Below are 13,974 nucleotides of genomic sequence, written 5' to 3'. Positions count from 1 at the left end.
TTAGTGGGTAAGTTTTTAGGTTTTGAAGTCGGTTGTATTTTTTTTATTAAAATTTTTATTATTTTTCAATTTTTAGTGTAAAATTTCATCTCAAACGAATACATCAGACCCCTAATGACAGTCACAACCCATCTTGGTACAAAATTCTCAGCAATACAAATTAATCAAGCCCAAGCACAAGGTAGCTACCGTAAACCGTCAAGGGGTTCCCATCATTGACCTTGGTCTTCATCATCAGACCCCTAATAACAGACACAACTCATCTAGGTAGAAAGTTCTCAGCAATACGAATTAATCAAGGCCAAACACAAGGTAGTTACTGTTAACTGTTAAGGAGTTCCCTTAATTGTCCTTGGTCTTCATCACCAAACCCCTAAATGACAGTCACAACCTATCTATGTGGAAAGTTCTCATTAAGACAAATTAATCAAGCCCAAACACAAGGTAACTGCTGTAAATTGCCAAGGAGTTCCCTCGTCTGTTTTATGGCTCCATCATCAGATCGATTTTAAACCTTCATAATTTTGTATTTCTTAAAAGCACTAAATGGAAAAGTTCACGAACACACTAGACACCCATATAATTTTCGAAAATTCCCCTCAATTTCTCCAGGATCACATCATCAGATCTTGTCATGATGGCAATGGGACCAAATGGGGACTATACCGTTTTAAACAAAAAAAGAAAATTTGAAATCAGTCCAGGCGTCTTTGTGTAATCGATGTACATACATAAAAAAAAAAAAAAAAAATACCGGCCGAATTGAGAACCTCCTCCTTTTTGAAGTCGGTTAAAAAAGTAAGCGCTTTTGTTGGTCTAGTGGTCGGCTTATTCTTGTGCTAAGGATAATCATGTCCAGGGTTCGAGTCCCAGGTCATGCACACATAAAACGTTATTTGGATAAGGTACTTTTCAAGATATATCTACTGTACACAACAATCTTACAATTATCATACCCTAGCCTAGACAACGAGGCCATGATGTCTGCGTAGGTACTGTAGTCCTACTATGAGAGCGATACAATTTATGGCAAACATGTGAGTATTGGATTGGGTCCAACGTGGTGGACTATTGGCCTAACCCCTCTCATGCTGAGAGGAGACTCGTGGTCAGCATTGAGCCGAATATGGTTTTATAATAATGACGTAAGTATTGGAAAAAAAATAATTAGAACAAGCAACAATGAGCTTGAAGCACAGCAACGGTAAGATTGAGAATAGTCTTGAAGATGATTATTCTATCTTGGTTTAAACTTGGGAGGTAATTAAATACAACAGAAAACATGCTGAAGGGCTTTTCAGTATAAGCACTGCCATTCGGATCGGAAACAAACTATCTCAGAAATAAACTATATAACCAGCTGCCTTGATTGAAATGCCCGTAATAGATGTTTCGGATGATTAGGTCCTGGGTTGGGCTATATGAGATACTTATTATCTTTCTATTAAATTTCAACGAAATTCTCAGCCTGGAGTTGGGAAGTTGGTGATGTTCCACCCAGTGCCTCTAAGCCGTCGGTCGATAGTGACATTATCACACTTAACCTTCGACGACCTCCGTGGCGCGGTGGATTTACAAGACTGAGGTCTTGGGTTCGATCCCCGGCTGGGCCGATTGAGGTTTTCTTAATTGGTCCAGGTATGGCTGGTGGGAGGCTACGGCCGTAGCTAGTTACCACCCTGCCGAGAAAGACGTACCGCAATTTAGCGTTCCGGTACGATGTCATGTAGAAACCGAGTTAGACCGTTTCCATCTTTAATTGCATCAACACTTACAATGTAGTCAAGTGCTAACTTGTAGAGAACAAAAAAAAACCTGTCAATCCGCATTGGACCAGTGCAGTGAATATGTCTGAACTCCATTATCCCCTCTCCTGTAATGAGGGAGACCCTGCCGTAATAGGCTGATAATGATGATGATGAACCCTCAGCTTTACGGGCACTCAGCTTCAATGTGTGCCTGTAGATGATCTTGCAACCAAACCCTTCATACTCCGAAATACAGCATGTGCTTGGTGGTAATAGTTTTACATCTAAATCACTCATGTATAGTGCGACACAAAAGAGTAGAAGTTAATAAAAAACGAACTAATAAACTCGCTGTGTGGCAACACCACATTCATTGTCATTATCACAAACATCTGTCACTATAGAGCTAACAAATATTATTGATAGTATTTTCAGAAAATTACCAGACGAATCAAAATAAATATAATTTATTTAGATGAGAATGACTTGAATTTATTTAAAAATAAATGTAAATCATAAAATCGGCTATGTAGTAGGTATTTTTCAAATATAGGTATTAATTAATTTATTTATATTAGATAATATTATTTTCAACAGATCATCATATTAAAAATAAAAACATAATATTACCTACGTGTAGAACAAAATATTAAATTATTATCAATTGTATCAATGAAGTTGTAATGCAATCCCAATTCCCAAGTGGATAACAGAACACAGGGTTACCATAAGAACAACAATAAGGGACTACAGCGACCTCATTTATTTTCTACTTTTTTGTGCCGCACTACACCTACATTTTTTTTATTATAGGTATATAGTTTACACGGGAGTTGGTAGGAAGATATAAAAAAATTAAACAATATAAATTGAAACAGAATCGTCGCTTTATTCAGCAATTTCCGGTTGAAAAAAAAATATAATCAACAAAAACTACACTGAAAATTAATTCTGAACATGACTATTTTTACAAACAATTTACAGCGATTTTTTGTTACACATATTATAAGTTTTTTTTAGGCGGGCGGTTTGAACGCGTCCCCCGGCCTCGCATCCGGACCGACGAAATAATATTCAATAAAAAAAAAGTAATATTTACATCAAAAATAAAGTACATCACGCATGCGTCTGCGCAGCCAGCCCAAACAAAGCAAAGGGGGGAAAGTTCAACGCAAAGAACGCGTTCAAACCTCCCGCGCAGCCTAATCTATGAATCAGAACTTATGAGGTACATTTTCTATCCACATTATTAAGCGTATGTTAACAGCCCCAAATATGGGGCCAATGTTTTTTTTTTTACATTTTTTTTTCCCAAATTTGCAGCCTTTTGTACAGTATATGATACTTACTAGTTATACATGTATAGACAGACAGTTAAAACCATTACATTATTTTTTTTTGTCGCGAGCGCTTTTCTTTTAATTGCAAACACTTTTTTGCAAGATAAAAAATGGCGCCCGCAATTTTTTTGATTGCAACAACAGGACACAATATCCGCAAAACGTGAATGATGAAGTTTCGCATAAGTATACAGGCTAGATATTATTATTTAAAACCCCAATGTGAACATTTAGATACATAACCACAAAAATTTTATTAATCATTACATTTTTTTTATTTTATTTTTTGCCGTAACATTTTTTCTTAGTTTTGCGTTAAAATCTCTAATTACATTTATAGGAATCGAAAATTTAAATTCCGAAAAAGAAACTACACTTTAACTGCGGCAATCGGTAGTTAGAGGCAAATTCAATCACTTAACTATTCAAGAATTTTTCAGATATCCTCAGAATTATAACTTTCATAACAAATGCAAGAGCATGGATTTCATATTAGAAGTAGCAATAGATATGATTACAAATAAAAAGAGGTAGAGTTAAAATATTCTTTAAATTAGTAACTTTTTGTCTGGATGTAGTTTGTCTACCCTCAATTTACATATAATATTATTTCGATAGAATAGTTAGTGATAATTCACGTTACCTTTGTTTCATTTACCTACTATAATATCTAAGTGTAAGCTAACAGACACATTTTTTTCTTCTAAATTCTACATATACACATCAATAATAAATAATCAATAGATTCTTTATGTAATTTTCATGGATTTCACAATAATTAGGTATGTTAAAACATTATACACTTGCTGACAATCGGTTTTACATAAATCTCTAAAAAGAAGTGCGTAATCTACATCGTCACCGTTATCTTTAGGAATATAATAAAAGGGGGTTGGAGTGTCCATCCAATATAAGATACTCTCGAAAGAGGGTAGAAATATTTTTAGGCATTTTTTTTTAATTGAGAAATTTACGTGTAACAAATGAAGTAACGTGTTTACAATAACTAAATCACTAATGTTTTTAAGTTTCAAGTTGAAATTTTGTTTTATTTAAAACAAGCTTAAAAATTATGACGATCAATGAGAGCCCAGATAAAAGTAAACTAGTGATACAAATATTTGTTATCGCGGATAAGACATCAGCTTACGTATTACATCTGACGTCATAAAACAGAATAATAGCAAAAAATTCTACCCTCAAAATTCTTTCAAATACCCGCAAAACATTCTTCTGGGTTATTTCAGATAATGGACGATGGATGGCGTCTATGGATGATAATATTGTAATAAAAAAAATATTACTTTAAAAGAGCAACTGTCGGGTATCTTGACGATTTTCCTCAAATTAATCGTAAAAATTTGACGTTTCAAAAGTGCCTATCAATCAAATACTCGTAGTACTTATTAAAAAAAGTTCATATGTTGATTTTTTTTCACAAACAATTAAACCCCACTTACACGTAGTTTCGAGATTTACATTACAATAGAAATTTAATTCAGTTTTACAAAATTGAGAAAAGTTTTGATTAAAAGTTTAACTTTTAAATCCACACACAGAATTACAAAGATTATTAGATTTAAAATGTTATACATATATACATAGGAATTTCTGAAACTATGAAAATATATCGTTAGAAATAGGCTGAAAGTTTACAGGTTATAGTGGAAAAAGATTTTTTTCTCTAAAGAACAAAATATGATAGTAATATTGAAGATAGCAAACTAAATATCAGTTACGAGTAACTATTTGTGTTTCGAGCCAAAACCATCCACCAAACAATGGTTACCGTTGCGTCAGAGATAAGCACGTATTGTAATATGACAATATACTGATTTTTTTAATAGTTTTTAGAGCATCACATAGTCCAATATTGGACTGTTAGACCATCCTAGAACAAATCTTACCATTTAGCTAATCTGGCCTAAAAATAACAAAATATTATTAACCAAATGAGCTCACTAGATTCGGCTAACGGCCATTCATTTTGTAGTTGGAAAAAAAATATGGTTTTAAAAGTAGATGACTTGATTCATATTAGGTTTCTAAGTAATTAATTTTAATAATATACACAGTGACACAATAAATGTACATAATATAGTCATATGTATTAGTATACACGAAAGCTTGCAAACATAAAATAACTAACGTCTCTTTCATAAACTAATATAATTCTATATAAGAGGATATCAAAAAAAAAAAAAAATCCAAAAATCGGGACAGAGCAGAGCGCTAAAACCTAAACACAAAAAGTTCTGTTGTCTGTCTTAGCGCTCTTATATATTAGAGGCACAATTATCCGCCCTTTATTAATAAGACGCAAGTATATTAAAGTGGGCGGATAATTGTGCCACTGAGTATACTAATAAATAGTTTTGCAGTTTTCACATGTAACCAAATTAAGCGTAGATCGGAAAACACACAGCTTTCTTTCAAGGTCGAACATGAAAAAACGTATGAATAAAATGGAAAAGTTCAAAGAAACATTAGTTATTTCACGTTCGGGTAACCCACAAATACTGAAAAGCTAACCTTAAAATTTAAACAGACCTTGCATTTCACTTATTTAGCTTGCCCTAACCCCATTCGTCCACATCTGACGTAAACAACGCCCCTAGCATCGTTAGGGAACCCCTAAAGTGAGGGTGGCAATTTTAGTACAAGGTTTTTCAAAATGGCGATCACCGTGACATGGTTCATAAACTGTATATGTTAGTTCCAGCACTTATGTATTCGTCAAATCAAACGTGTTTGTCAAACATCGTTAAAGCTTAGTTTGAAGCGTATGTTTTTCATTGATCAATAAGTTCGTCAAACATGGCTTGATAAAAATGTTTGTGAAACATTAAGTACTTGATAAAAATGTTTGTCAAAAATGGCTTGATGAAAGTGTTTGTCAAACATGGCTTGATGAAAAATGTTTCTCAAAAATGGCTTGATGAAAGTGTTTGTCAAACATGGCTTGATGAAAAATGTTTGTCAAAAATGGCTTGATGAAAGTGTTTGTCAAACATGGCTTGATGAAAAATGTTTGTCAAACATAGCTTGATGAAAAAGTTTGTGAACGCTTCTCTGAACTATGAATTTTTAAACAATAATAAATAAGAAAAAAGTGGTGAGTTACAGCAGTAATATTGTGAAAGTGCACATCAAATTAAAAACGTACTGTTTTTTTTTGTTTGCACCAGTAGTGCTAACACGCGACCCAAGTGCAGAGAAATAGACAAAATTCGACAAAATGGAGGCGGAGTTGTCCCAGCCTTTTCAATTTCCACGTAGTGGTAGTTGCACCACCATTGGTTGAAATATGTCTATTTCTCTCCACGATATTATCTCGTTTTTCGCATATTAGCATTACTGGTAAAATAATTCACCGCAGAAAAGTTTTCTGTTAGGTTACACTATGGGTAATATTTTAATAAATAATAAACTATCAAGTAATAATAAGTTTAATTGTAATTTTTTACTGTTTTTTATAAATCACAATTTCCATATAGATAACCTAACGCTGTTCACATTAAGCACACAAACAATGCAATTTGTCTCACTAGGGCGGAAAGTTCACCTTTTAACAATTTGCGATTACTTTACGTCAGTTGTGAACGCTCTTTCTAGGCCTATTTTTTACCATTTGACTATTCAGTACTCGATTGTCTGTCATATTACTGTGAATGTAATCAAGATCATAAATAGTGTCTGTCAAATTTATTTATGACACACTTGATAGGGTATTGAGTAAGAGATTGCGTGCACAAATAAATTTGACAGTGGTCTTTTTAAAATGGTTAGTTGTATGGTTGGTGATAAATCGTATGACTTTTGCGACTAATCTTTTATTGTATAAATCACACTAATATAACATAAAGGCGAAAGTTTGTGTGACAATCTGTGTGTGTCTTTATGTTTGTTACTACTTCACGCCGCAACTACTAAACCGATTTGGCTGAAATATGAAACAAAGGTAGAATATACCTTGGATTAACACATAATTCCATCCCAATAAAATCATGCGGGATTTTTGGAAAACATACGTCTATGAGATCACGGTTTTCCGCTAGTAATATATTATAATGTTAAAAAAAATCACGAGATTTTAACTTTTTATCCTTCTACTATCAAACTACTGATAACTCTACTAAGATATATTTTGAGTAAAAGAAGAAAAAGAAGGCGAAAGAAACCAAAAGAAAGCGATTATATAACCATAGAGTTATATATATACATAAGACACCTCAAGAACGACTTGTCCGATTTTGATAAAAATTGCTGTACCCAATATAGATATATGTATGATTCCATAAGTCATAAAGTAACTCCTCTTAGCCTGAACTTGGTGAAAACATAGATTTATGCCAATCAATAGCCAAACAGATCCAACTAGGGCAAGAATAGGACAAAGATAATAATTTACATCTCGAGAGAACTATCAGCCGTAAGTCGCTGTCATTTTTATTTTAAGCGAGCATTTTATTATAAAGCTGAAGAGTTTGTTTGTTTGGTTGAATCTCAGGAACTACTGGTCCCATTTGAAAAAATCTTTCAGTGTTAGATAACCCATTTATCGAGGAAGGATATAGGCTATATATTATCCCTGTATTCCTACGGGAACCGGAACCACGCGGGTGAAACGGCGCGGCGTCAGCTAGTATCCTATAAATGAAAATAAATACATCGACTAGGACATATTTAGAATATATAGGCTGGCTAGTATACTACCATACAATGTCAACCATACAAATAACCATTGTAGATACAAAATAACATACAATATAATACATTTAAAAAAAAATCCTAAGGAAATATAAGGAGGGGTTTTACTCACTTTTCACTTTCCATACATCACTGGACCGGCCAGACAACTAATAATAATAATATGATACACATACAAACTATATAATACATCCATTACAATGCTGTTTTTTTTTTTCATTATATTACAAAATTGATTTTTTTTTCTCATACATTTAATAATTAATAATTATATTATACATTATACACTCAAGGGCGATTTGAATCGCGCATTTATTTTTTGTTACACGTTTTTTTTTCTCTTTGCGTGAAAATAATTATAATAATAATAATATAAACTACAGAATGTTCGCTAGAAGGAAACCTAAGCGCAAATGCCAGCCCGAAATAAAATTTGCATAAGGGTTTTCAAAATGTAAGGTTTTAAATCTCTCTCTCTCCGCGTCGTGTTCCTCATTACTGAGGGTCGTGACCCCTATCACACATTCATAACTTTTTCCGCACGATGTCACGCCATGCGGCTCGGCTTTTCGCGACTTGTAGAGCATCGTGTACTTTTGTATCGAGAGTGGTGCGGATTTGATCTGACCAACGCATCAACGCAAGGTTTTAAATACACAATACATTATTAATTTAGTATTCAAATTTAAAAATTTGTTCAAAATTTACAAACAAAAAGTAAGAAACAGTAAAAAAAAGGGAGTACGATTAACAGTAAACAAGAGAAAAAATCTTATAGTATAATAATTATTTTTATAATTTAATAAAAATAATAATTATTTTTATAATTTAATAAAAATAATAATTATTTTTATAATTTAATAAAAATAATAATTATTTTTATAATTTAATAAAAATAATAATTATTTTTATAATTTAATAAAAATAATTATAATGACGTATGTCATTATAGTAGTGGTATATGGGACTGTGATCATGTGGATAAGCTTTCTGGCCTCTATAGCCATAGACATGGGTTCGATTCCCGTCATTTCTGTATTTTTTCATCATACTTTTACCGCTTGACATACAAAAATGAAATTTGGCAGGGAGGTAGTTTATTGTTAACTAGACGTACGCTAAGAACGGATTAAGCAACATGGCCGAATTAAGGAGGTCTGCTAGTTATATTTATTTAAAATTCTGCTACACCAATCTAATTTATTTTTCTTATTATGTTAGTTATTAGAAGCTTTACTTTGACATAAATCAATCAATTTTGGAGAATATTCGAAAAAAAAAATTGTGTAAATACATAAATATACGATTTAAATTATATTAATGTACAGCTAAGGCTGGCATTCGCCCGGCAAAAGGTTTTTTTCATATGTATTAACTATGTCACAGCCACTTAAATTATTTTTAACGAAGCTTGCTTTAAATCTATAATGGACCATATTCATTGGGGATTATCATTTATACAATGTAGTACAGTGCGACATAAAAGAGTAGAAGTTAATAAAAATGGAACTTATAAACTCACTGTGTGGCAACACACACATTTACTGTCATTATAGAGCAACCAATAATTATTGATAGTTTTACCAAATTATTAAAATCAAAGTGGAAATTCCAATAATCACCAAACGAATTACAATAAATATAATTTATTTTGATGAGATTAACTTGAATTTATTTATATTTATTAAATGTAAATCATGAAATCAGCTACCTTACCCATATCATATGATGCTTACTGTGAGGCTAGATAGCACTGGCGAAGGATGGAATTATGACGAAGGCAAGCCGTCCCAAAGAAAAGGAAATTCATACCACTTGATACAAACTCCGGTTTTTCATACTTATGTACATATTCATTACAATAATGAATATGTATGTACGGATTTTTAAAAGGTAACCCGGCGGGAATCGGCATATATGGACTCTTCGCCGCTGCTAGATAGTATTTTCCAAATATAGTTATTAATTTATTTATATCAGATAGTAATATTATTTTCAACAGCAACAATATAAAACAAAGTATCAATTATTATCAAGTATCAAGGTAGTTGCAATCCCAAGTGGATGACAGAACACAGTGTTGCCCTATGAACCACAATAAGTGCCCTCATTTATTTTCTACTCTTTTGTATCGCACTATAGTAAGATATTCTATTTTCAGAAGATGCTTTGGTAATACTTGGCAACTTCGTTCGTAACACTCTCGATGGTACGCGCGGGCCGGGGGGGGCATGTAGCGATGAATGAAAAACCCACGACTGATGCACCTCACTTCCCCGCACGCACGATTTCACACCCGCGCCGTCTTTCCCCCGTCGCCCGCATACCATGAGAGTCTCATCAACAAACTTGCCAGATTATAATAATAAGGTCAGACAACTGGGATTTTGTGTGAAACTATGGCCGTAAGAAAAACAGAAAGATTGTTAATAAATCATCTGTATGTAAGTTATGGCTATGCTACTGTTTTTTTAGTAAACGGGTGTCGATGTGACACACACCCCCACAATATAATTTCAAAAAATTTAAAATGCATTACTACTGTGCTGACGGTACTTAGAAACACATAAACGCGTTTGTGTTGTTACTACTACACACAAAGCAGAAGCGTTTTCCGAAAATAGAATAACTTTAAATGTTTATAATATCGAGATTTCATGTAAATATACTATTTTATGATTGAATTGGTCTTGGTTGTATTAGTACGTAGGTATATGAAACTGAAGTAGCATCAGCAAAGCAAGAATGCACTTTGGAATTATTATTATTAATAAATGAAATACACGCTTGTTTCGACTGTACAACCAAAACCAAGTTATTTATTCATAAAATAAAATATATATACCAATTTCTTTGCCAAATTTGCAAGTTCAATTTGTCATGAGTTAAGTTTACTTTGCCTAAATTTTTTTTAAATTAGCCCAGATATCCTATAAAATAGGATATCTGGGCTAATTTCTTTGCAATCGCAAATATTGTTAATGATTATGATGATGATATTATATCATCAAATCATCAACATTACTCTTCACATAATCATTTATGTTTACTATATAAATCAGGCCTAAGACATGAAGAGAGATTGTTATGGGACAAGAGCAACATGTAGTCAAATAGGCTAGTTGATACTTTTATTTAAATAGTATTTTTTTAAATTGCTCATTAGCATTCTGCTAGATTAAAAAAAAATTTTTTTGAGATGTGAATTTTTTTTTTATATTTTTGAAAATACGAGTCAAAACTGTCAGCCATGATATTTTAACTTTTTCATGATTTTTCATATTAACACTAAACCTTAAGCAAACAGAGTGTTAGACAAAATTGTTAGTTAATAATTAGTTTGACGTTTATTCCTTTAGTGACATCAAGTAACATTGTGACGTCAAAAATGGACAAGTGTTTTTGACGTTTGGATAAATTTACTAGACATATTTTTTAAATTAAGTTTTCTGTGTTATTTTAGCACTGTGACTGTGAATTTGCCAGGGAGTTTGATCAACCACAAAGACACTGCCAGAGAGCAACCCAACGGCTAGCAGAAGCCGAGCTTTCAATGGCTAATACAACAACTCTCTAAGGCTAAAAGCTACAGTCCCATGATCATCAGATTCTTTCACAGGCAGCTTTCAGTTCAGTGTTGTGACAAGATGCACATATGTCAATAAATCAGAACTAGCATGAACAAGTTCATGATTAAGGATCCCCGGATAGCTTCAAAACGTCTGTTAAACTATTGAATTTATTTCTCTATTTTATTTTGTCACAGATGAATGCATGAAAGCTGGAATGCCTTGTTTATATGATTATATTTGTCCTATATATTTAATTTATATTTCATTTAGGCCATTGAATTAACAAGCTTTTAGCAAAGACATTGGTTTTAAACAATTTCTTTATGATTGCTACATTGATATCAATAATAGAGACATTGAGATATTTTTTTAATACTTTAAAATCCATTACAATATTTCTAGAACATTTCTTAAAATAACTCTTAAAATGTGCACTATTTTCATTAAAATATTGTTTAAAAAGCATTTGAGTATTTTCAAAATTACCTTTGAATTTCTCATAAACCATAAACACAAGTTCATTTTTTTCACTGCACATTATTGTCTCTTTACAATCCTTGGTAAGGTTATCGCGTCCAGTTGGTGTTTTGTCCTTTATATTGTTGTTCAAAGGATCTAAATTTATTTCTTTATCATGTACTTTGATAATGTTGATAAAATGCAAATTGATTGGTGCCGTAATTTCAATAAGCACCTTTATATTGTTGTTTAAGGTACACAAATCAGATTCTTCTCTATGTAACACATTGTTGTTAAAAGAGCACCAATACATGTTTGTTGTTGCCAATTTTCCCTCTATATTGTTGTTAAAATTCCACAAGATAATGGATATTGTTATTTGTTCTCTATGTTTTACCATATTTTTGTATATTGTTTGCCAATCAATGTTTGTTTCATCACCATTTTCTTTGATATCAATGTTAATGGTAAACAAGACAATGTTTCTTGTTATATCTTCTTTGACATGGTTGTTTCTGGTACACAAATATATGTTCCTTGTTATTTCTTCTTCAGCATTGTTGTTTACAGTAGATAAATGAATGGTTCTTGTTATTTTTTCTTCAACATTGATGTTAACAGTACACAAATGATTAATTCTTGTTAGTTCTTCTTTATCGTTGTTGGGAATGGTACACAAATCACCATATCTTGATATTTCTTCTTTACCATTGTTGTCTACAGTACGCAAATTAGTTATTTCTTCTGTAACTTTGTTGTTTACGGTACTCAAATCACTTTCTGTCGTAACTCCTCCTCTATGGCGCGCATTGTTTATGGTTCGTGCCAGATCACTACACACTGCACTTGTAACACTGTCGACACCGGGGGCTCTGGGTTCGGTGCCCGGTTGTCACGTGACCTCCATCGGCAGCGTGTCGGTCGGCCGTCTGCGCACGCCGTTGGTCGCGCCGTCGTCGCCGTCTGTTGCGACCTCTGCGCTCATGTTCGCGCTGTTCGACGACGTCGTCGGTGCGGTGGACGCTTCGACGATTTCGCTGTAAACGAACAATTTCACATATAAAGATCTGGCTTTGAGAAATGGGTGGTTGGGTTGATTTGTCAGTCAGAAGACAGAGGTAGTAAGTTCTTGGTTGGTGGAAGGATTTCAGCCGTTACCACCCCGGTACAATGCCGTGTAGAAACCGAAAGGAATGTGGATTTTCATCCTCCTCCTAACAAGTTAGACCGCTTCCATCTTAGATTGCATCATCAATTCAAGTAGGCTAAGTTTACAAGCATTTTTGAAATGTCAGTTGACTATTTGTAAAGATTCTACCACCGGTTCGGAAGGCAGGTTCTGCTGCGAAGAACCGGCAAGAAACTTAATAGTTGCTCTTTTAAAAAAATTCATACGAGTATTCTAATTTACAATTGATAACAGGACAACATTACAATTTAATATAGTTTTACTTCTTGTGTGAAGGTGGAAGCTGATCCAATGGCCTCCAAGCACCTTTATCATTAAGAAACTCATTAATGGTGTTACTCGACTAAGTAAATATTTTCAAGACATTGTTTAAAGCTATGCATTTCCTTTCCACCCGCTCCTCTCTCATCATTTTCATTAACATTTGATTGTGATTATTACAGAGTCCCTTAAGTGAACTTCAAAGAGTGAAACATAACCCTAACATAATCTTAAACACGCAGAGCTACATTGGAGCAGCAGTAGTTCTAAGCTCAACCCCCCCCCCCCTCTTATAAGGTCGTCTGATAAATACAAGAATATCAAGACTCACCTGCCCGGCGTAGGCCTGGGCTGCGCCATGAGCCGGCCCTGCCGCGCCTTGAGCTGCGCCGTGGTGAACGCTATCGCCTGCACGTTGGCCGACAGCGCCTGCCCGCCGGGACCCGATATAGCTATCTTCTGACCTGCAATCGAATTACCAATAAAAAAGTATTCGGAAAAAATAGTATTAGCAGCTTAACTCATGATGTCCCGAAACGTCATAAAGTATGCATCATACTGTAATCGTTGACGGCTCAGAAGAGCTCCTGACCATGGTTGTGGACAGTTACAACATTTTGTCCTTCAGCTGTATAACACTGACTATTTTAGTGCAATAAATTATTATACAATGTTAATTGCCTTTAGACAGTTGC

General features: G+C 33.6%; 1 protein-coding gene across 5 annotated transcripts in view; it reads right to left on the bottom strand.

Moving 5' to 3' along the window:
• Positions 1-2,617: 2,617 nt before the first annotated feature.
• The window catches only part of LOC112045944 (uncharacterized), an 88,825-nt gene continuing 77,468 nt past the window's right edge, over positions 2,618-13,974 (bottom strand). For all 5 annotated transcript variants that reach the window (XM_024082342.2, XM_024082344.2, XM_052887170.1 and 2 more), the window contains 2 exons: positions 13,611-13,743; positions 2,618-12,866 (listed from right to left, as the gene is read on the bottom strand). In XM_024082342.2, coding sequence (XP_023938110.2) covers positions 12,722-12,866; positions 13,611-13,743 — 278 coding nt within the window. In that variant the 3' untranslated portion in view covers positions 2,618-12,721. The remainder of the gene's footprint in view (positions 12,867-13,610; positions 13,744-13,974) is intronic.

This window comes from Bicyclus anynana, chromosome 18, assembly GCF_947172395.1.
Source record: "Bicyclus anynana chromosome 18, ilBicAnyn1.1, whole genome shotgun sequence".
NCBI classification, from domain to species: Eukaryota; Metazoa; Arthropoda; class Insecta; order Lepidoptera; family Nymphalidae; genus Bicyclus; species Bicyclus anynana.
Note: the sequence above shows the minus strand (reverse complement) of the source record. Positions and strands in the feature narration are given on the sequence as shown.